Source organism: Suricata suricatta, chromosome 4, assembly GCF_006229205.1.
Source record: "Suricata suricatta isolate VVHF042 chromosome 4, meerkat_22Aug2017_6uvM2_HiC, whole genome shotgun sequence".
Classification (NCBI taxonomy): Eukaryota; Metazoa; Chordata; class Mammalia; order Carnivora; family Herpestidae; genus Suricata; species Suricata suricatta.
Genome location: NC_043703.1, coordinates 55,102,752 through 55,125,748, shown reverse-complemented (window position 1 = coordinate 55,125,748; position 22,997 = coordinate 55,102,752). Strand labels below are relative to the sequence as shown.

Here is a 22,997-nt window from a genome sequence, read left to right as displayed (position 1 = left end):
CTGATTGCCTGATTAACGCAATCATTCTTTAGTAGGGTGGTTTTTAGCCTCCACATTTTGGGAGGTTTTCCAGACTTTTTCCTGTGATTAATTTCAAGTTTCATAGCATTGTGATCTGAAAGTGTGCATGGTATGATCTCTATTCGTTTATACTTATGGAGGGCTGCTTTATGCCCCAGCATGTGATCAATCTTGGAGAATGTGCCATGTGCACTCGAGAAGAAGGTGAATTTCCTATCTTGAGGATGCAGAGTTCTAAATATATCTATCAGTTCCATCTGCTCCAATGTGTCGTTCAGGTCCATTGTTTCTTTAGTGATTTTCTGTTTGGTTGATCTATCCATTGTTGTCAGTGGAGTATTAAAGTCCCCTGCAAATTAGCACATTTTTGTCAATAAGATTGTTTCTTTCTATTAATTGTTTTATGTATTTGGGTGCTCTGAAATTTGGTGCATAGATATTTATAATTGTTAGCTCTTCCTGATGGAGAGATCCTGTAATTATTATATAATGTCCTTCTTCATCTCTTGTTACTGCCCATAGAACTCCCCCATGACCCAGCAATAACACTGCTAGGGATTTACCTGAGGGATACAGAAGTGCTGATACATAGGAGCACATGTACTCCAATGTTCATAGCAGTAATGTCAACAATAGCCATAACATGAAAAAAGCCTAAATGCCCATCACCTGATGAGTGGATCAAGAAGATGTGGTATATATACACAATGGAGTACTACATGGCAATGAGAAAGAATGAAATATGGCCATTTGTAGGAAAGTGGATAGACCTTGAGGGTGTCATGCTAAGCGAAATAAGTCAGGCAGAGAAGGACAGAAACCATATGTTCGCATTCATAGGTCTAACAGGAAATTTTCAGAATGATCTAGCTTCAAGAAAAGCAAGCAGTTAGTAGTGCTTAAGAAAAACTGATTCAGTATCTAATGGATAATTGATACCTGTCACAACACAACATCTTATATACTGTTAAGTGAAACTGCAATACAATCTAAGTTTATTTTGGGAGTGTTTGCTGTATCATTGGATTTAATGAAATGTTTAGAGGTGCAGTAGGCATGACTTTGAGTAGATAATGAAAGAAAATGCAAAATGCATTATTGATTTATGATGTGGTTTCATCTCAGCTTGGGCAAAGCATGCAGTATTTAACACATAGCAGAATATTTACTATTGAAGCTTGAAAAGATGTGAGTTCTTTGTGTGCAATCTTTCATTTATGCATGTGAGAAGGTTTTCATTCTTTTAATATTTTTACATTGTAGTACTTGTTTTGCTTGTTGGTGGTGTTTGCTTATTTAATACATTCCGTCAAGGACAAAAAAGAAAAGTATAAAGATATCATGAATGACAAACTTCTAAACCAGAGGAAGGAAAAAATTAGAATAAATAAAACTGGAAATATTCAACAGAAGGTAGGAAATGGCTGGGAAAAAAAGCAAAGATAATCTTGACAAAATACAAAATAAGAAGAAAACTATAAATGCACATACACACCTAAATTAAGGTTGAAAGGTTGAAAATAAGGAAGTGAAAACATACATCTGAGCAAAATACACCAAAAGAAAGCTTAAGATGTATTAAGTAGTAACTTCATATACAATAGACTGTAAGTCAAAAAAAGCATTCTAGGGACAAAGTGCATCACTACACAATGATAAAACTTGCAAAAAAGACATACACTTTTGAAGTTGGGCACATCTCTCACTTACAGAGATACATTAAACAGGCAAAACTTGTTAGGGTAAAGATGATAAGAGTCTCATACTTAATGGATTTACTAGAACCTACATATAACACTTAGAGGACATACATAATTTCTAAACATACATGGAATAGTTATAAAATCAACAATGCATAGGCTATAAAGCAAATCCCAACCCACGTAAAGAATCAATATCAGACAAAATATTCTCTAAACACAATGCAATAACATTAACAATCAATTTTAGAAGGTAACTGTAAGAATCTATTCTATAGCAAATGCATGGGTCAAAGAAATCATATTGAAAATTAGAAAGGTTTTCAGAGTGATTTAAAAAATACCGCACATCACAACTTTTAAGAATCAGCTAAAGCAAGACATAGGGAAATTCATAACCTTAAATGCTCCCATGAGATTAATGAACTATGTATCCTAACCTCCAGAAATTAAAAAAAAAACAACTAAGAAAATAGAGATGGAAATATGATAGATAAAAATTAGAAACTAATAAAATAGAAGATAAAAACCCAAAACGTTGGTCACAAAATTAAAAGCTGACCTAACAAAAAAATACACAATCCAAACAGACAGACTTCTAAAAAAGGAATAAAGGAACACAAACTCACAGTAGTAGGAATTAGAAAGGCACACCAACTACAGATACAGTAGAAATGTGTAAAATTACAAAAGCCCTCCTTTATTTAAATATTTAAATTCCACTAATTTCTATTATTCTTATTTATGAACCAGTGTGGCTGGGAGATAAATCACTTTCCTACTTCCTACCTACTTCCTACCTACTTCCTACCTAAAGTAAAGGATTGTCGACGGACCCAAATATGCTGGTGTTAACAGCTAAATCCTATCTGCTACTAAGAGGTGACGAGGGTGATGATGATGGCGAGCAGGATGGCAATGACGATGAGGAAGGTTATTCCAAAACCCCACACCCTCCTCCTGTGTACACACGCCCTTTCTCCTTCCCCCTTCTTGACGACGGCGCTTCTTATACAAGACTTGGCAAACTGCAATGTTCTTAGAAGAAACATAATAAGCTGATTAGTGATGAAATGGCAATGTTTCAGAGGGTTTTTATCTGTCTAATTAGAAAAATAAATGGAATTTACATCTTGTTCATTTTGACTTGCAGAAGAAAACTGAGAACTACTATATGCAAAAATCTATATAATGAATTAGCCCTGGGTATTTACACCATTTTTGGAGGGAAAATCTGCAGCACAAAGGTCTTAAAAATTTGATAAAGATGAGAAGCAGAACTGAAAACAAAATCAACACATTCTGACAGTGCTCTAGCCATCAAAGCCATAATGTCCCTTTTGTGTCTCTCTGTTCCTGTTTAATACAAACACTGATCTAAAACAACATCTGTTATCAGGTGACATGTATAATGGAAAAATCCTCTTTGGAAGTCTTGCCAAGTATGAACTATACTAAAAGGAATAGAATCTGATAAGAAATATCCTATTAACTCATTCACCCTTAATAAAGCCTGACAGCCACCAATGCCAATGTACATAATTTTATTGGCCCTGCAATACATAAATATGTTAAAAATCTTAGGGACCACTGTCTCTAGGTTCTGCCTTATAAACAAATGCCCAGTGAGTACACTAGAGAAGACAAAGCTTAACCCATACACCATTGGTCATGCAACTGATGAGTCTAGTGGCCATTTCCAACTCTAGCATTCTACAAAAAACAGTCGCAAATTTTAAGATAATGTTTCCAAATCCCAGCATGGTTTGCTGTGTTTTGGTATCTTCCTGCTGATCTGTGGTTTGATAGAACACAACCTAGCTACCAAAGGTCAATCCCAAAATAGCTCAATTTTCCCTTTGAAAATAAAATAAGACCTTCATAAAAGGATCTGGGATACACGCTTGTCTTTTTTTTTATTCATTTTTAAAATGTTTTTATTTATGTTTGAGAGAGAGAGAGACAGTGTGAACAGGGGAGGGTCAGAGAGAGAGGGAGACTCAGAATCCGAAGACAGGCTCCAGGCTCTGAGCTACCTGTCAGCACAGAGCCTGGTGGGGGGCTCGAACCCATGAACCACGAGATCATTACCTGAGCCGAAGTCGGACCCTTAACCGACTGAGTCGCCCAGGGGCCCCGATACATCTTGTCTTGAATTGAACAAATTTCCTCCCCTTTTTCAGTTTAGGAAGACACCATCAATTTTCCCAGTTTCTAGAAAGAATAAACGCTACCTTACAATTGAGACCTTCTTCAGAAATGTCAGTGCAAGGAGAGGGTACATTTCTTAGGCATAAAATTCAAATTCTTAGGAACAAACAGTTAAGTTCACAACAAAAATATACAATCTGTGCTAACGCAATCCTAGCACGCAAGATGCTTCAAACAGTGAGACATTCTCAGGATTAAAGATTATTTCTCAGAAGGACTTCCCCCAAAACTCCCCACCAAAGGAATGTAGGAATACAGGTTATATGGCCATCAGGAAATTGGCTCTTTTTGCACATTGTTTAGCAGCCAAAAAGGATGCCAGGCTTCAGAAAAAGCATCCAAAACAGATTCCTTTTACGGCGTGATAACAGTTTGTTCAAGACACTGCCCTTTGCTTCACAGGCAATGCCTCAGAAACTACACCTAAATGGACTGGCAGAGGTGGGGGCTTCTGATGAAGAAACCAGCTCCTGATCTGGGTCTCACCCTCAGAAAGCAAAACCACTCACCAAGAGTTCTGGAAGCAACAGGATCACATGTGGTAAAGAACTTTCATTTTCTGGCAGCTTCTATTCCTGAACCTCTCTGAGACGAAACTTTTAAGCTAAAGTCCTTATTCTTAGATTCATAACACCCCTCTGATGCCAAGCGTTTTGCTAGTCTGGGCTGTTCTATTTTCCCTAAGGTACAGTTTCTCCACGGGTCTCATCAACAACCTTTCCAGAACCTTAAAATAGAGTTTCAACTTTGAAAGGCTTTCCTGTGTAGTTCAGGTTCAAAGTGTTTGTTCCTCTATAGAAACAGGTCCTGCTTAATCATTTTTATTGTTCTTGGCTACATTTCTGGAGTTAAGACACTTTATAACAGGAAGAAACCAGTGGCACCTACACTAAACTAACATAACCTTTTGTTGTCAACACCAAGAAGCAAAGATGAAAAGCCCAGAGCCTTCAAACACAGGCTACATAAACAGCAATAAATTAATATTTTCCATGGATCTGACATTTCTATCATGTGGGAAAACACTGAAGTGTTTTTCATTGTATTTCACAGGGAAGTGTTTTATTTTGCATGTGCTAATTACACCCATCTCAAGCCTAAGACAAGATTTGGGTTTCTGGTACTAAGCAGTCATTTGACACCTAAAGATAACATCTCTGAGAGATCCCGCCAGCCAAGAAGCTGTGTAGGCAATGGGGGGCACCCCTCCCCACATCTTCATTGTCATCATCACCAACCATCACCATCAAATATTTATGACTGTTTCCTCTGCTGAAATACCCAATATATTCCATTGGGTGTGATCAATTTGGAATGTTTCCCATCAATTCAAAGTAGCTTCATATGGCATTTCTCCTACTTTGAAACCATACAAAACTGGTGAGTTCTACATGTGATTTATTAAAAAAGAGAAAAAATAAAAAATAGAGTGATACCATGTTTACCTTTAAGTATAAAGCCATGAAATCTCTGAAAAATTGAAAAGCAGTGTCTCTACACTGTTTGATCTAAACAGCTCTTTATTCGTGGTTAATAGAAGTAAGAGGAAAAACCCCTGAGCATCATGGAAGAGGAAGCAGTTTCAGGCACTGATTTGTAAAGCCCAATGAACTTGCCTACTTGCTGAAGCTGCTTCAGAACATGCTACAGTTGACAGAGTCTACAATAAGTAAGTACCCTAAAGCAATTTACAGTTTTTCTTTATAAATTTTCTGGAATTTATACAGATTTCTCTGGTACCTCTGAATTGGTGATGATGCCATGATTTGATGATATATTCTGTCTAGAATATAATCTTCTTTCTTTGGCATAATACCCCATTTCTCTCTCTCTCTCTCTCTCTCACACACACACACACACACACACACACTGAAGACAACTCAGTTCTTCTACAAGGCAGTGTATCTGCAGCTTCCTGAGTCCCTTGCTTCTTTTTTAAGTGCACAGATTGGCAGCCTCTCTTCCAAAGGCTAACGTCAACAGGAGCCCACCAGGTCCCTTCACCAAACCCAAAAAGAAATAAATTTTATTTTATTTCATGGACTTAATTTTCATGAGGGGTAGCTGAAAAGGCCACAGCGCCCAATCCTGGACATCGTGGAAGGGACATAGATCACGACCACACAGAAGCAGGATATTCTCAATGTCCTCCTGGATAGCAGCTTGAGGGCGGCCGCGAGTGGAGTGGGAGTTTGAGCACAGGGAGGACTCACAGACGACACTGTCGTGCGATGACACCACGCAACATCGTAGACGAGAGAATGACTTCACTAGATGCCACTGGTATTTTCCAGACATTATAATATATGTGCCATTAAACAGGGGTGACAGTCATCTACTATTTTACAAGTTATAAATAAATCTTTTAGGCAAATATAACACTGTACCTCAAATCACAATCAAACAGAGAAATAGCTCAATTGTAAATGGTCCAATTCTTAGAAGACATATTCCAACTAAACCCAATAAACTGGGAATTAAAGACTCTATAACTGAACAAGAGGATAATCTTCCTGGTCACTTTAAAGCTCCCCCTATGTTATTTCTTTATGTTACACATTTATACTCATGAAGTAAATTTAAAAGAAGGCATCAAAAATAACTACATATACATATAAAAAATAATTACATATATATTATATATAATAATTACATATATGTGTACACACACACAGGATCTGACTTTCAAAGAGTCTAGAGGATGTGCACACATTTTTCATATACCCTGATATAACATCTCTAAAAAATAAGAGACATACTTTTTATTTTTCTCCATGAAGCAATCAATTCCTTTAAAAAGTGAAGATTCAACACTATATATTAGGTATTAAAGCACAGAGATGTGAGCAATATAAAAAGGAAAAAGGATAGAGGCAAATGAGAAATTAAGCAGATAAGAAAACAATATTTAAAGAGTTGGCTATTCAACAATCCCTTTATTTCTTTCTTCTTCCTATTATCTAGGAATTCACCACAAAACTTCAATATACCTACGTGGTTCCTCATCAGCATCATCAGTCTCGATGACTCTGTTCTTGCCTTAAAGTATCCTGAGATCCATACTTCAATGCATCCATTCTATCATCTGAAGACAGCTATGTTATCAACGCTCAACTAAGCTCGACATGAAAATCATCAAACCAAAACCGATTATATCAATGCTTTTAAAACCTAATATGAGGCTCCTGAGTGGCTCAGTTGGTTAAGCATCCAATTACATCTCAGGTCATGATCTCACAGTTCATGAGTTCGAGTCCTACATCAGGCTCTGTGCTGACAGCTCAGAGCCTGGAACCTGCTTCAGATTTTGTGTTTCCCTCTCTCTCTTTCTGCCCCTCTCCCACTCACTCTGTATCTCTCTCCCTCTCAAAAATAAACATTAAAACAGGTTTTAAATAAATAAAATGTAAAGCTAAAGATCAGATTATCTTAGGTTTATAGAATTTTATAGTTTTTATTATCCCAGAAGAGTTATGTCATCTGTACCCAAAAGTTTCTCATTGTATATGAACTTAGTGTAACAGTGCAAAGCTAAATATCGTTACTTGTTACATGTAGCACTACTGGATATAAAAATGTCAGAGCGGGACAGATACAGGTAAATAAAGTGAACACACCAACTGCATTTGGTCTTGGGATATTTCCTCCTGCATATTAGAATTAGCAGATGTTTCAGGAAAATAGTGAACCAATCACTATAGACACCACTATATTGGCTCTACCTGGCAATTCCAAGGTAATACATTCTGTTGTTACAGAAATAGTTTAGACTGTCTTATTCAAAAAAACTCAAAATGGTCAGATGAACTAGAAACCCGGAGAAGTGAAAGTAAGCTACATGAGTCTCTGGAGATAATACTAATAGTAATTTACATCTCATTTACCAAAAAAGTAGTAAAGGCCACTTAAAAACACGATTAGGACTTTTTTTCACTCCCAAGGAGGATATGCACACGCAATGAAATGCAACCCACTTTTGACAGTAAAGAAAGCAAGAGAAGATCCCAATTCTCAGTGGCCAGCAAAAAAAAAAAAATAATAATAAATAAATAAATAAATAAAACCTAAATAGTAATGGACATTATTATCTATCACAAGTTAATGCTGTATCTAGCTCATTGGGAATTTTGCACTTTAAAGTTTGGTATGTTTGTTACACAGCACAAGCCTTGCTAATTAGGTGCTGCTCTTTACACACCAAGATAATGCCACTGACCCAAGTGGAGGCTTTGCTCAGGTGTGAACTTTGGGACCTTGCTTTTATAGCAGAGATAGATTTGATATAACAGCTCCTGTCTCTCTCCTGATATCCTGTATGAGTCAAGGATTTAGGAAATAAGGAGCCATAATCTGGCCACAGCAGTTTACAGTCACAGCACAAAGACTAAAACTGAAGCCTTATGGTAGTTTATTTTCTTAACTTTGGGGCTACTCAGGAGCATTAATATGTTACACTGTGCTGTGCGTTATCAGAGAATCAACACAGACCACCAACCTGTCCTCAGCAAACCCTGACCTAACTGAATGGGGTTACAAAGACAACAAACTTTATATCTTGCTGGGGTTGCTGAATGCTCTTGAATTTCCTCAGGTGGCCGAAAGGGAACAGGCTCAGACAGTACTACATAGCAAATCCAAAGGTACAAAAACTCCCAAAGACCAGCAGGGCCCCAATGTGTCAAAATCCCCAAGTTCTTTTTTCATTTCCTTTAGCCTACCTCCTCCAAAAACTACAACAATACCCAAAGACAATATATCAAGCACCAAAGAGACAAAAAGCATAAATGCTGCCCTATAAATTACTGTAGGAAAACTCAGCACAAATACTCATCATACTGACATTCAGAGAAGCCTACCAAAGCCAGTTTTAATGGCACTACACATCTACTATGAGAGGTAGTTCATAAAATATTCTTGAATGATTTGCTTCAAAACATGATCAGGAATTGCAAAGAAAAAATCCTGAGAGAAATGAAAGCATAATTATGTAGGGTTCTTTTTCTGTGAATTTGATTACAATCTTTATAGTCAACCTACCTTAAGTTTAAGTAAGTCAGCATCTGCAGATTCATGATGGCCTCAGGAATGACTCTGATGCAATTATGGTACAGATTAAGAATTTCCAGTGATACAAAATGGCACAATTCCATTGGGACTTCGACCAGTCTGTTTTTAGATAAATCTATGAAAAAAGGAAAGAATATTTTGTCAATAAATCTTCAACATAATCAAATACAATGATCAACTAATCAATACCTTTTTTTCCTTAACATGTTTTAAAATAAACATAAGCAAAATTTAGGTCAGCATTTTCATTTTTTGCAGTGCTGTTACTCCAGGGTTGATTTCCCTCTCCTGGCATATTACCCAACTTATATGGAAAAGCAAAAATATTGTTGCAACAGTTTTAGCTTTTTATATTAAGTTGTAAATTCAGGCCAGAGAGAAGGGTAATTGAATCAGCAACTTACTTTCCATTATGTCTGAAAATTATTTCAAAGTCATTCTCCTCTAGGTAAGCATGAAAGCTGTATCCTTTAACATATCTGAATATTTAATATTTAATTTATTTAATTCAATTTTTTATTCATAACCTATACTGTCTCTTGGAACATGTCTTCATATCCTCTGCAAACACACACATAGCAGATACTAAATAAGTGTTTCACTCACTAGAAACACTGAGTACCTGTGATATGTAAGACCAAGATAAATCAACTGTGTCTCTCTTAGGGACAGGCATTGTGTCTGCCACATGACCAGCAATAAAACGGAGCTCTCTTGGGCAAGTACACCAAAGACCAGACTAATGGTGGGCTACAGAGTAGTGGCTTACCATACTACCATCTCAATGACAAAAATGTGGAACACTCCTTGAAGTATAAACATGGGAATGGTAGACATAACCAAATATAAGAAAAGAGTTACCACTCTTGAAAACTCTAACTCAACATCAGTCATCTCAATCAGTCTGAGCTGAGGAAGGACTCAATCAGTACGAACTCAAGATGTTTATTAAATAATATATCATATATACTTAAAAAATCACACTCCATTAAAAAAAATTAAAAAGTCAATACTACAAAGAAATAGGAGTCAAAGGGCTACTCTCCTGACTAACCTGCCAAGAAATAAATACATAAATAAACAAAAACAGGCCCAGATGGCTTCAGAGGTGAATTCTAAGTAGGTTTAAAGGGACAATTCTGATTATATTTAAACTATTCCATGCAAGGTAAAAGAAGGAAGGTTTCTAAATACTTATTTGAACAGTAAAGCATAATATTGATACCAACACCTAACAAAGTACCCAGAAAAGAAACTCTTTAAGAATCTCTCTTCCTAACTACTGATGTAAATCCTAAATTTAAAAATTAGCAAGCAGAACTAAGCAGTAAAAAAAAAAAAGTAAAAGAAAAATAGCATATAATCACCTCTATAGACACTTTACAGGTATTAGTAAAATACTGCATTTATTCTTTTTCAAAAACTACTTTATTGAAGTATATCTTCTGTATCATAAAACTGACCTATGTGAAGTGATCTCTAGCAACTTGACCAACTGGGACAACATCACCATAAATGAGAACATTGTTTTAGAAAATTTATATTCATTCTAAATGCAATCACCTAATAAAAGAGCAGTTGGCTATTTCCTTACATAATTACACACACACACACACACACACACACACACACAAGAGAGAGAGAGAGAAAGAGAGAGAGAGAGAGAAAATTCTTTTATTTATTGCAAACCTTGAACTACTTGAAATATTACCAGTAAAATCAAGACAAGACAGCACTACCACTATTACAACTTACTACTGTTCAAGAGATACTAGCCAAAGACATGGATAAGGAACAAAAAGAAGCAAAATTGGAAACAAAGAGGTAAAATTATCATTATTTACAAAGAATATGACTGTTTTCCCAGAAACCCAAAAATAGCAACAGAAAAACTATTTCAGATGTTAAAAAGGTACAGGGTAGAAAATGAGTATACTGAAAAACAGCCCCCACACACACACACAAAACACACATACGCAAAATGACACAACACAAGAAATCTAATTTATTATAATAAGAGTAAAACACCTAGGAAATCTGAAGAAATATGCAAGGTTTATATGAAGAAAACTTTGAAATGCTATGCAATAAAAAAGAAAGGTTATAATTGAAAAGATGTTTCCTGATATTAAATAAGACAACATCAAAAAAGTGTCAGTTCTCTCCAAGTTAAACATATATAATGGAATAAACTCCCAATTACAAAAAATATACTTCTACAATATGTACTTTTTGCTGAAGTAGTTATACAAGTTGACTTTAAAGTTCTTATGGTAAAATAACAACGCAAAAATAGCAAGGTATCTCTCAAAACAGAAGGCGCGCTGAGCGGCACCAGCTCCCCAGACACAAGCAGACACGTCCTAAGGCAATGTGATGGGCAGGTGGGAAGGTCAAGGGGACAAATTACAAATAGGTCAAAGACACATATGGAAATCAAGTGTGCAGTAAAGGTGGCCTTTCAGGTCAATAGGGAAAAGAGGAGTGTCAGTAAACAGTTTGAGAAACCTGGATAGCCACCTGAAACAAAGAAGGGCCAATTTCACTCCTTTCATCTCAATAAATCCTAGATGAATTAAATGATTAACTTTAAAAGGTGAAGCCATAACAGCACTAGAACAACACATGGGAAGTTTGTGTTTATGGTCTTAGAATGGAGAAAGCCTTCCTATGAATGCCACAATGCAAGATTGACGAATCAACACACAAAAAGAAAATTTATGGCATTTTAAAACAAATGAAAATTCCACCAAAAACATAAATGACAGTCAAGGAATGGGGGTACGGTGGGAAGTCTTACAATTCATAAACCCGATAGGCTAATTTTTTATACATATAAAGAGTTTCTACAGTCAATGATAATCTGAAACTCTGAAAAAATAAAAGGAAGGAGGGAAGGAAGGTGGGAAGAAAGAAGGGAAGGAAGGAAGGAAGGAAGGAAGGAAGGAAGGAAGGAAGGAAGGCAGGCAGGTGGGAAGGAAGGCGGGAAGGAGGGAAAAGAAATGAACAGATGGCTCACAGAAAAAGGAAATATAAATGGCTCTTAAGCGTATGAAAAAATGATCAACCTGACTCAAATGAGAGCAATGTAAATCACAGCCACATGGGATATTTCTCACCTAGGAGACTAGTAAGTATCAAATAGCTTGATAAACACATTACAATGCTGAGGACTTGATGTAAATGAAGACCATCTTAGCAAAACCGATCAAAATTACAAATGTACACACCTTGTTCAACCGAGATATCTTTCTCACCTACAGATAAACTCACATGTGGGCAAATGACATTTTTTAGCATGGTTGGAAAGAGCAAAAGATAGAGAGCACGTTAAATATCAGTGCAGGCCCAGTTATATATTAATATGCTATTAATAAATAGAAATGAAACTAAAATTAAATCAACCATAAATATTAACATAATGTTAATATTTCATGTGGTGTAATGTAATAGTAAATATTATATTCCATAATGAAGTGCTGATATTATGCAGTCCTTAAAATGAACAGGTTTATTTGTGCTGATCTGTTACAATCTCTCAGACATAGTCTACATTTTTTTTTAAAGCCTGGTACAGAAGAGTATATATAGTATTTGTGCTTGTAAAGGAATATTTACATAGCTGTTTAAGTATACAGAGATCATCTCTGGAAGCTGCAGAAGAAACTGGCAGAAGCAGCTATTTCTGGAGAAAGCATTTCTTGTTCAGAGGACAGGGGTGGGGGAGGGAGAGTCCATCCCCACTGCATACCTTGCTGGGGCTTTAGAAACGTGAATGCATTGCTTATTTGATTTTACATATAGAAATGAATTCAACATATACATATATAATATGTGATATATACACAGATACATGATTATGCATATATACAGATGTGTGTATATATACAAACATGTTTGTATACACATATGGGTTTATATACATGTACCTGTGTATGCATACACGTATATAACTTCCTACCAACACTGTATTGTTTTTCAAGTTTTTTATTTATTTTGAGAGAGAGAGAAAGTATTAGCAGGGGAGGGCCAGAGAGAGAGGGAGCGAGCGAGAATCCCAAGCAGGCTCTACACTGACCGTGCAGAGCCCGATGCAGGGCCCCAGCTCGCAAACTGTGAGATCATGACTTGAGGTGTGACCAAGAGTCGGACGCTTAACTGACTGAGCCACCCAGGCACCCCTCTACCAACATTCTTATTCCTTCTCTGCACACAGAATTTTGTTTCATTTGAAAAGAGATTTAAGAAGCCAGATCAAATCTCGAAGCCCCATGCTCTTAATTAAGGGAAATATAGGGACAAGCTTCTTTTCACAAATGTTTAAAAATCGAAATTAAAAAAAAATTCTGGAAGTCTCTTGCATTCTTCCTTCCTGAAACTCTTTACAAGACATGCCAATGTTCAAGTGCCCTGAGGCTGGAAATTTGCCCAGAAAACTTTTATGTGCTTTTTCCTTCAGATTCGACTCAAATTTTTACTGAGGTTTCAGTTTACATTCAAAATGTTACCTTTCCTGAGAACTGCTAGAATGATACTATCAAGTTGAATGCCTCAACAACTATTTTAAATATGGGGCGCCTTGGTGGCTCAGTCCGTTATGCATCTCACTTGGCTCAGACCATGATCTCACAGTTCATGGGTTCGAGCCCTGTGTCAGGCTCTGTGCTGACAGCTCAAAGCCTGGAGCCTGCTTTGGATTCTGTGTCTTCTTCTCTCTGCCCCTCTCCCGCTCATGATGTATCTGTCTCTCAAAAATAAATAAATGTTAAATAAAGTGACAAGGCGTAAACACCTGGCATCTGCCATGCCTAGCCTACACAGCCAGCCACCCAAACAGATCTCCAAATCCGCGTGGTTAGTGAGAATTTACCCAGGCACACTGAATCTGTGTTACAGTTTCTACATCAAAAGGGAAAAAATTTATTACAATATCTGCACACAGCTTAGACTCTTTCAATGCCTATAGAAAAACAGTTGCCTAGATCAGCACTGTTCAAATTAAAACAAAGCTGAAAAACAGGAAAAAAGGTCTTTCTTATTTTTTTAAGTTCACTATCCATATGATGAATTACTGACATATTTATCAACATACGCTCAGTACATGGTTTCTGGAGAAACAAAAAACACACAGACTGGAGCACCTGGGTGGCTCAGTTAAGCATCTGACTTCAGCTCAGGTCATGATCTCACAGTTTGTGGGTTCAAGCCCCGCAATGCGCTCTGTCCTAACAGCTGGGAGCCTGGAGCTGCTTCCGATTCTGTGTCTCCCTCTCTCTCTGCCCCTCCTCTGATCACACTCTGTCTCTCTCTCTCTCAAAAATAAATAAGTAAATAAATAAATATTTAAAAAAAATTTTTAATTAAAAAAACATGCAGACTTACTTTTTAATGAATTTATCATTTGAAAAGTGAGATGAGGCAAACCCAGAATAGACTATAAAGTAAGATGTTCTGATTGTGTTAAAAAAGGAAAAGATATATTTAAAGAGCTAAAATCCAGGGGAGCCTGGGTGGCTCAGTCTGTTAGGCATCTGACTTCAGCTCAGGTCATGAGCTTTGTAGTTTGTGAGTTCGAGTTCCACATCAGTCTCTGTGGTGACAGCTCAGAGCCTGGAACCTGTTTCCGATTCTGTGTTTCCCTCTCTCTGCCCTTCTCCTGCTCACTCACACTCTATCTCTGTCTCTCTCAACAATAAATTAAATTTTAAAAAATTTTTAATAAATAAATAAAATAAAGAGCTAAAATCCAGTTAGGTAAATCACATTACCAACCACTGAGCACATCATGGATCCAGCATAAATCATAGCTGGAGTTTCATATCTGGTACCTTGTTTAAACCATCTCAAAGAGGAGCACCTGGGTGGCTCAGTCAGTTGAGCATCTAACTGTTGGTTTCGGCTCAGGTCATGATCTCGCACTTTGTGAGTTTAAGTCTGGCATCGGGCTCCATGATGAAAGCTTGGAACCTGCTTGGGACCCTCTCTCCTTATCTCTTTGCCTCTTCCTGCTCAAGCTCTCTCTCTCTCTCTCTCTCTCAAAATGAATTTAAAAAATTAAAAAAAAAATAAGTAAACCATCACAAGGAGCAATGTTCCCACCTCTGAGGAAAGAAGGCTCAGAAAGGGTAAGTGACTTGCCCAAAGGCACAGAGAGAAAAAAATTCTACTCACACGTAGGTATGTCTAACTCTAGGGCTTGACTGAGTTCCCCACACTCTTCCTCCATGGAATAAAGCCAGCAAGATCATGCTGTGTCCCTCGGCTAGACTGTTAGGAATATACGGCAATTAATCCCCACTGCATTTTCATTTGTCCAAAATGCAATCACAAAAGAAAATCAGCATGTTCTGTGCATGGACCCAGAGGGGAAGACAGCTATAAATTTGATGTTCAAAAAATACAGTGCTGAAAACAATATTTCAGCTAACAGGCTAAATTCTGGAAACAGCTACAGGAAACTTGGTAAGTAGAAATCCTGGCCTAACCTGGTAATTACGCTAAACTTACGTAAGCACTCTGTTCACTGCAGAGTTTAGGATGTTTTTCAAAGACACGACTCACTTTTCCTACTTGTCTCTGAGCATCATTTATTTCCATAATTAATTTTACTACAGGAAGATAGAAAAAGGGTGCAAAAAAACGGACTTTGCCCTGCTTTGCTCAGGCTAATGCAGAAGTCGCTTTTGTATCTTTGGGCACCTGCAAGCCCCCTGGGAAAGCTGTCCAGAAAGGCTGAAGTCAGTCTGGGTTATGATGTTTTGACTTTGATATCTAGAGTAGATAGTCCAATGATAAATACTGGGGGGAGCGGGAGACGGCATACAAATCTGTTCAAAATCTTTCCTGTTAGCCGAAAGCAAAGAAATAAAACATGGTCTGATCCTTCAAGAAGGAGGAAGAGGAGAAAAGGGGGAAAGATGTGGAAGGGGAAGGAGGAAGAGGAAGAAGAGAAGGAGCAGCAACAGAAGAATGAAATCTGGGACTTAGCTGTAATTAAATCTGTAAGAGGGCAGTCAGTTCGCAGCATGCACACAGATGTGAGTGTCGCTAACTTGGCCTTGGAAAGGGCAGAGCTATGTCAGAAGACAGCAGGGTCCAAGCAGGAGCCCGGCCGTCCAACTGACTATTATAGACAGACCGAGGTGGGAGCGATGAAGGTTCTCCAACCCAGGAAAGACAAAACAAGTGCTCATAGATACTAGGCCAGTGTTAAGAAGATAGTTAGAATCTTTCTCTTGCAATACAACCAAATCCAGAGGAGCAAATGGGTCTGGAGCTACGAAAAGACCAAGTAAGGTCTGAGTGACTGGTAAGTAAGCTTTTAAAGATAGAAATAAATACCGACGAGAATGTGCATTAATTGTTATTGTTTATTTTTCTAATTCTGTTATAAATACATAGAGGTACTGTTATAAATATATAGAGCTTATGGGCTACTTTCCTAAATAAAACATTTGCCTAGTTATTTCTCAGCCTTGTTGGTACACTGTAATCACTTGGAAAGTTTTTTGAAATCTTAAAGCCTGGGACCCATGGCCATAAATTTTAGGATGTGGCTCTGACATCAGGATACCTTGGATGTCCAACTGATCCCCTGTCCTCCAGGGGAAATGCAGTTGAGTAGGTGATTCAGCCTCAGTTTCCCACCCTAAACCATGCCTCTCCAATAGGTGGCGCTAAGCTAGGGGCAGACAAGGGGGCCCACGAGGGGTTTAGTTTGGAGTGCCCACTGGTACCTCACCAGGAATCCTAATTTGGAAAAGGAAACCCAAGTTGATCCAGAGCTAACTATTGGTCAATTAGATTTTTATTCCTCAAAATTATTCTCCACTAGTATATCAAAAGCTAGTTGAGTTTTTGATTAGAGAAGCAAAAATCTGACCTGGGAGTTTTATGTATTATGAACTAACTGTCATTACAGAAATTTAAGTTTTTCCTCATTGGTTTCTCACTACAGCCAAGTGAGGCAGGTGCTGTTACAACTCTCAGTTATGTGTGGACCCGAAGGCCCAGAGAGGTTAGGTTGTCTGAGGATACACAGCTAGTAAGTAATGAAGTAAGAAGTAAACCTGTAGGTATGACCCGAAAGCCTTGCTCTGAAATATTACGGATTCTGCCTCACAGGACAACAATAAAGGGAAAGCTGGCTGTTCATATGAGAATCTCTTGTTCTTTTTTTAAATTAAGAGACCCATTTCATATGCCCAATCAGGAGACATTAAAGGACCCCACAACACTGTACTAAAAGTAAGGGACCTTTGACCAGATGCTAAAAATTTTCTGCAGAAAGAGCATGTGCATCAGTGCCCTGTTTCCCACCCCGAGGGGAACACGGTCGTCCTTTGCTGCAAATGCACCCTGGGGTCTAGCCCTGCCTGGCAGAGTGGGGGAGCCCCACGGCTCTGCACTAACACTCCTGGGCAGCAAACCGGAAGCCCAGAACCACGACCTCCCCACATCCGATTCTTCACTGAAGCCCTGGCACGAGAGCTGTGCAGCCAGAAATAAAACAATAAGTTTCACCGCGGCCAACACAAGCTTTGCAGATCCCTAAAATAAAGTGGCCAAATGAATAAAAATAAGCAGGGGAGGGTAGAAAAACAGTCGATGGAATCTGGTGTGCAGTCAGCACCATCAGAAGCACGATGTTGTTTTTGTATAAAAAAGGAAAGTGGTGCCTCAGGAGGCGCGGGATGAGGCCAACCTCCAGCAACAACATCCTGACTTACAGCCACAACAGCCATGTGCCAGGGCCGCGACGGACCAGTACAGCCGCGAGCCTCATTTGCAACGTCTTACATTCCGGTTGGAAGAAAAGGCCTAAGCTTGGATGTTAAAATCGTGTCTAGTTCCAGCCAAGACCATACGAGATATATTTTTCAAGCTGAACAATAAACATGTCATCATGAGAGTTCAATCTTGGAATGTTAGCACGAATTATGATATTTCAATAACTGGGTGAAACGGGTCCTTCATATATAAATCTAATCTCCGGACCTGCCAGCTAAAGCATGGGACCTATTATTTTCTTAACACTGAGAAGGGATGCTCTGTGCCTGGTCGTCTCCACCCGCCTGCTTGGTTGCTCCTGGGACCGCAGTGTAAACACAGTCCTTAGGTGGAAACTTGGTCTGGGACCACCTGCCCTCAGTGGACAATCCAGAGCCCCTTGCACCTAGGCAGGCAGGGGTCTCTTCAGAAGAATCTCAGCTAGGGGCGCCTGCGTGGCTCACTTGGCTAAGTGTCTGACTCTTGGTTTCAGCTCAGGTCATGATATCTAGGTTTCTGAGATCGAGACCCGCATCAGGCTCTGTGCTGATGGTACAGAGCCTGCTCAAGATTCTCTCTTCTCCGTTCTCTGCCCCTCCCGATTGCCCCCACCTCAAAATAAATAAATAAACATTAAAAAAAAAAATCTCAGTTACATCTTTCTGTCCTCCTGAACTTCCTCCCTCTGCCCCACAATGTGGCATCTGACTGCCCCTCACTTCAGCCTTTCCCTCAGCACTGACACCCCACCCTGCCTCATGACTCGGCACCTCATGGGGGTCCTCCCAGGGCACCTGCACAGGTGGAAATCCCGGCAGTGAAGCGGAGCCTCTGGGCTGACTCATCCTTGACTCTGGAGATGAAATCACCTAGCACTTCCAGCGCTAAACGGACAGACATAATAAGCGAGTACATAAATGTTTAGAGGGAGTCTGTCAAAATCTCAGGCTACATCTCCAAGAGACCAACAACAAAAAAATCTTATCAAACAGTCGAGAGGAGGTAAATAATTCCTCAGTATGAGCCATGAGTCTTCCCTGACCACCTATTTACAGTTTCAACAGCTCTGCCTTAAGCTCCTTGCTCTGATCTACATTTTCCTCTTTCCTTAGTACTCAGATAACCTTTAACACAACAGACCATTTATTCTTGTATTTGGGTTACTAAGGTTTGCTCTCCCCTACTAGAATGGGAAGTCCTGCGAAGGCTGGGATTTTGCATTGTTCACTGGTATACAGTAAGGGCTTAATAAACATCCATTGAATGAATGGAGGTCAGACAGCTTGAGTTCAAATCCTGGTCACAGCACTCAGCTGCGTAGACTTGGAAATAATCATGTAATTTCTCTATGCCTCAATTTCTCCCCCTGTAACACTGGGGTAATAACAGCACCAGCCACACTGAATCACTGGACGGATTAAATGAGATGGTTGATACCTTTAAAGTCCTTCGAGCAGCATCTGGCACAGAGTGAAACACTCTAAGAATAGTCTAATGCTGGCTTCTGAGTATTTATAGCAAGAAAAATACTGCTTGGGCTGGGAAGGGGCTTAAAAATCTTAACTGACAGGCACGTGACCTACGCATTGTGATAACAATCTTTGATAAAAGAATTTTTTAAAACAATAATGTGCTTTGAGTGAAAAATTTGTAAGTTGGCTGGAAGATTTCCCTTTCGAAGGCTGCAGGAGAAATAAGATATACAAATTAGTTTTGGTAAATGCCACACAGCATACGGTGACAGTTTAGACTCTTGGCATGGTGACTTTATTAGCAAGTGATACCTATTACACCCACCAAAGTACCAAAGCGGTAATTACATGTAGGTGGCCTTTGACTAACAAATGAATTACTGAAATGCTGATAGCAAAAATTGATTTCTTTATTGTACCTCTCCTATCCAAAGTGTTGCCAAAAAAAAAAAAATTACAGGTTATAGATATTTAAAAGACCAGCACACATATGGGCCTGAGGCAGGGAGGGAAGGGGGGTAGTTCCTGCCTCAAAGTATAATCATTGTACTTAAAGTACCTCGAAAAGAAGCTTTCTACTCTTAAACACAATTCTAACAAATGCTATTATTAACTGTTCCAGGCCCACAGAATTTTAGAAGCAACAAATGAAGAAAAGAGAGGCAGCGTAAGAAAATACACCTTTAACAAAGAACGGTCACAAACATGGCATTGACCTATATTTCAAATTTTAAGTATGTTAGGGGCACCCGGGTGGCTCAGTCAGTTAGGTATCTGACTTCAGCTCAGGTCATAATCTCGCAGTTTATGGGTTCAAGTCCCATGTTGGGCTCTGTGCTGACAGCTCAGAACCTGGAGCCTACTTCTGATTCTGTGTCTCCCTCTCTCTCTGACCCTCCCCTACTTACACTCTGTCTGTCTGTCTCTCTCTCTCTCTCTCAAAAATAGATATTAAAAAAATTTAAATTTTAAGTACCTTAAATTTAGAAATTAAAAATCAATGTCAGGGCCCACCTAAATACTACAGTACAATGTAGCTGTAACACAAGAGCAAGAGAAACAACTTTGAATGATCCAGCAACAGTTCAACTATTTAAGGATTGTGTTTAAAATGCTCTGTTGAAACAGGAGAGAAGTACGTAAGTAATTATTTTGATGTTTTCATGTAAAATTACTGAAAACAAAACCATTTTGGGCGTTACAGCCCCTCTGTTATGACACATCTCCTGGGGATTCTGTTTAGCTAAGACTTCACTGCACAAGGAATCATTTCCCATTTGCTTGAAGCCAATTTTGGCTTGGACACATAATAAAAGCAGCCCATCATTAAAATGGGACATGCTAATTTGGAGCAGAAATACTAACTTTCTTGTAAAACATGAATGCTTTAAGTAGCATTATTTTCAATATGCAAAAGGTAGAAACAATCCAAATGTCCAGCAAAGGACGAACAGATAAGCAAAATAAGGTCCATGCACACAATGCTATGTTATTCGGCCTTAAAAAGGAAGGAAGTCCTCACACGTGCTCCAAGTTGGATAAAACTTGAGGGCATTTTGCTAATAAGCCAGTCACCAAACAGACAAATACTGTATGATTCCACTTGTCTGAGGTTCTTGGAGCTGTGAATGAAGCTCAGCGGAGAGCCAGAAAGGAGGAGGGCCGTTGCCAGGGGAGAGAGGCAGGATGGGGGGCTGCTGCGCAGGTCCAGAGATGAAGAGAGTTCCGTGGCTGGACGGTGGTTACGGCTGCCACACCCACATGAGGGTACCGAACTCCACACTTACACAGGGTTAACCTGGTAAATTTTATGCTCTATGTTGTTTTTATCACAACTGGAAAAAGTGTGAATGTTTCCTAAAACGATCACAAAATACAAACATTATCCTGGAATATAAAATTCCCCCAGAATACCAGAAACTACTCACCCTACAGGGCTGGAAGCCCGAGAGAAAGGGACAGCTTTGAGGAATGACACAGGCACAGAGAGCATGTCTACTGCAAGAACACAAGAACGGTCTCAGGCAGCTGTGAGGCCTGGTGCCACTACGTTAGCGCTCAGCTGACCGTTTTCTCCAGCTCCGTCCCTTGATCTGTAAATATGTACCCCCATTCATCACACAGCCAACCTTATGTGCCTGGCACATCTGTCCCTCAGAAATGTTGGGAAGAAACACTGGGGGCTGCCTGGGTGGCTCAGGTCATGATCCGATGTGGGATAGAGCCATAAGCTGGGCTCCACACTGCTTAGGATTCTCTCTCCCTCTGCCCCTCTCCCCACTTGCTTGCGCTCTCACTCACGCGCGCTCTCTCTCTCTCTCTCTCTCTCTCTCTCTCTCTCTCTCTCTGTCAAAAGGGACAGGGGCACCTGGGTGGCTCAGGCCGTTGAACATCTGACTTCAGCTCAGGTCATGATCTCACAGTTCATGAGTTTGAGCCCCGCTTCAGGCTCTGTGCTGACAGCTCAGAGACTGGAGCCTGCCTCAGATTCTGTGTCTCCCTCTCTCTCTGCCCTCCCCCATTCCTGCTCGCTCTCTCTCAAAAATAAATAAACATTAAAAAATTTTTAAAAGTGAAATGATGCATATAAGGCAGCTGTGCTTGGAGCTCAATGTGCGACCTTTAAGAAAGGAAATCTAAGCAGAACTCAGCATCTGCTCTAAAAACCTCACCGAACAGAAAGGAAGAGAGGGGCGGAGTGTCTGTAAATTGCAGAGAGATGTAAAAACAGGCACAGCCTGTCAGCACAGGCCCTGCATTAACACCCCAGGCTGCAGGGGAGCCCAGAGGAGACGCTGCAGCAGCATGGGGCTCTGCTGGGACACCTGGGCAGGGAGCAGGGAGGGTGCGGGGCCAGCCCTGTGGCAGGGCAGACAGGCCGCTGCTCTGGGGCTGTGAGGGGAGGGCAAGGATTGGGGTGTCTGGGCTGTCAGAGGTGGGACAGAGTCTCCCAGGCTCTTCTCTGAGACTAGAGAGCTCAAAGGCCCCTTTGCTAAAGCAGGGGGGACAGTATCTGAAATGTAACAGAACACCTCGTGGCCTAACTAATGTTGAGCCGCTGAGCACAGTGGCTCTAACTGGAGGAGGAGGAGCTGCAAGTCAGTAAGGGTGCTGCGCGCTCTGGAAGAATAATCCGGGAACGCAAAGAAAGGGAGTCAGTCCCAAGGGCTCTAAGGAACACTGACTTCACGCATGCCCAACTTACACTGGAGTTGTATTACGTTATGTTGGAGTCTAGGGCAGGGAGCGGACTTTCTGTACAGAGTGGGGGAGGGGACAGGAGCGGACTACGGACGCTGTGGTCTCAGGCTTGCCCGAGTTTTATTATCATTCCAGGCGCACTCTCAAGCATGAAACAGTGCACTGTTGTGAGCTGAGGATTACATAAATGCTGAAACTCTCAACCATAAAAGAAATGTTATTTGCCAGAAAGAAAGCCCTTTCTAATGAAAGTGACCAAGCCACAAAGTTTTTCCAGGATTTTTACCTTTGTTGGAAGCTTTTGAAATCAAATATATTGTGAAATAGTCTATTTAACTTCAGTGAACCATAACCATCAGTTAATTAGATTTTTTTATTATATACTTTAAAAATAGAAAATAGGGGCGCCTGGGTGGCTCAGTCGGTTAAGCGTCTGACTTCAGCTCAGGTCATGATCTCATGGTTCGTGGGCTCGAACCCTGCATCAGGCTCTGTGCTGACAACTAGCTCAGAGCCTGGAGCCTGCTTTGGATTCTGTGTCTCCCTCTCTCTCTGA

The 22,997-nt window shown here is 39.7% G+C and overlaps 1 protein-coding gene across 3 annotated transcripts in view; it reads right to left on the bottom strand.

Annotated features, from left to right (window-relative positions):
• LRCH1 (leucine rich repeats and calponin homology domain containing 1) overlaps nucleotides 1-22,997 on the bottom strand; it is a 157,382-nt gene that overhangs the window by 92,924 nt on the left and 41,461 nt on the right. For all 3 annotated transcript variants that reach the window (XM_029936738.1, XM_029936739.1, XM_029936737.1), the window contains exon 2: nucleotides 8,970-9,114. In XM_029936738.1, coding sequence (XP_029792598.1) covers nucleotides 8,970-9,114 — 145 coding nt within the window. The remainder of the gene's footprint in view (nucleotides 1-8,969; nucleotides 9,115-22,997) is intronic.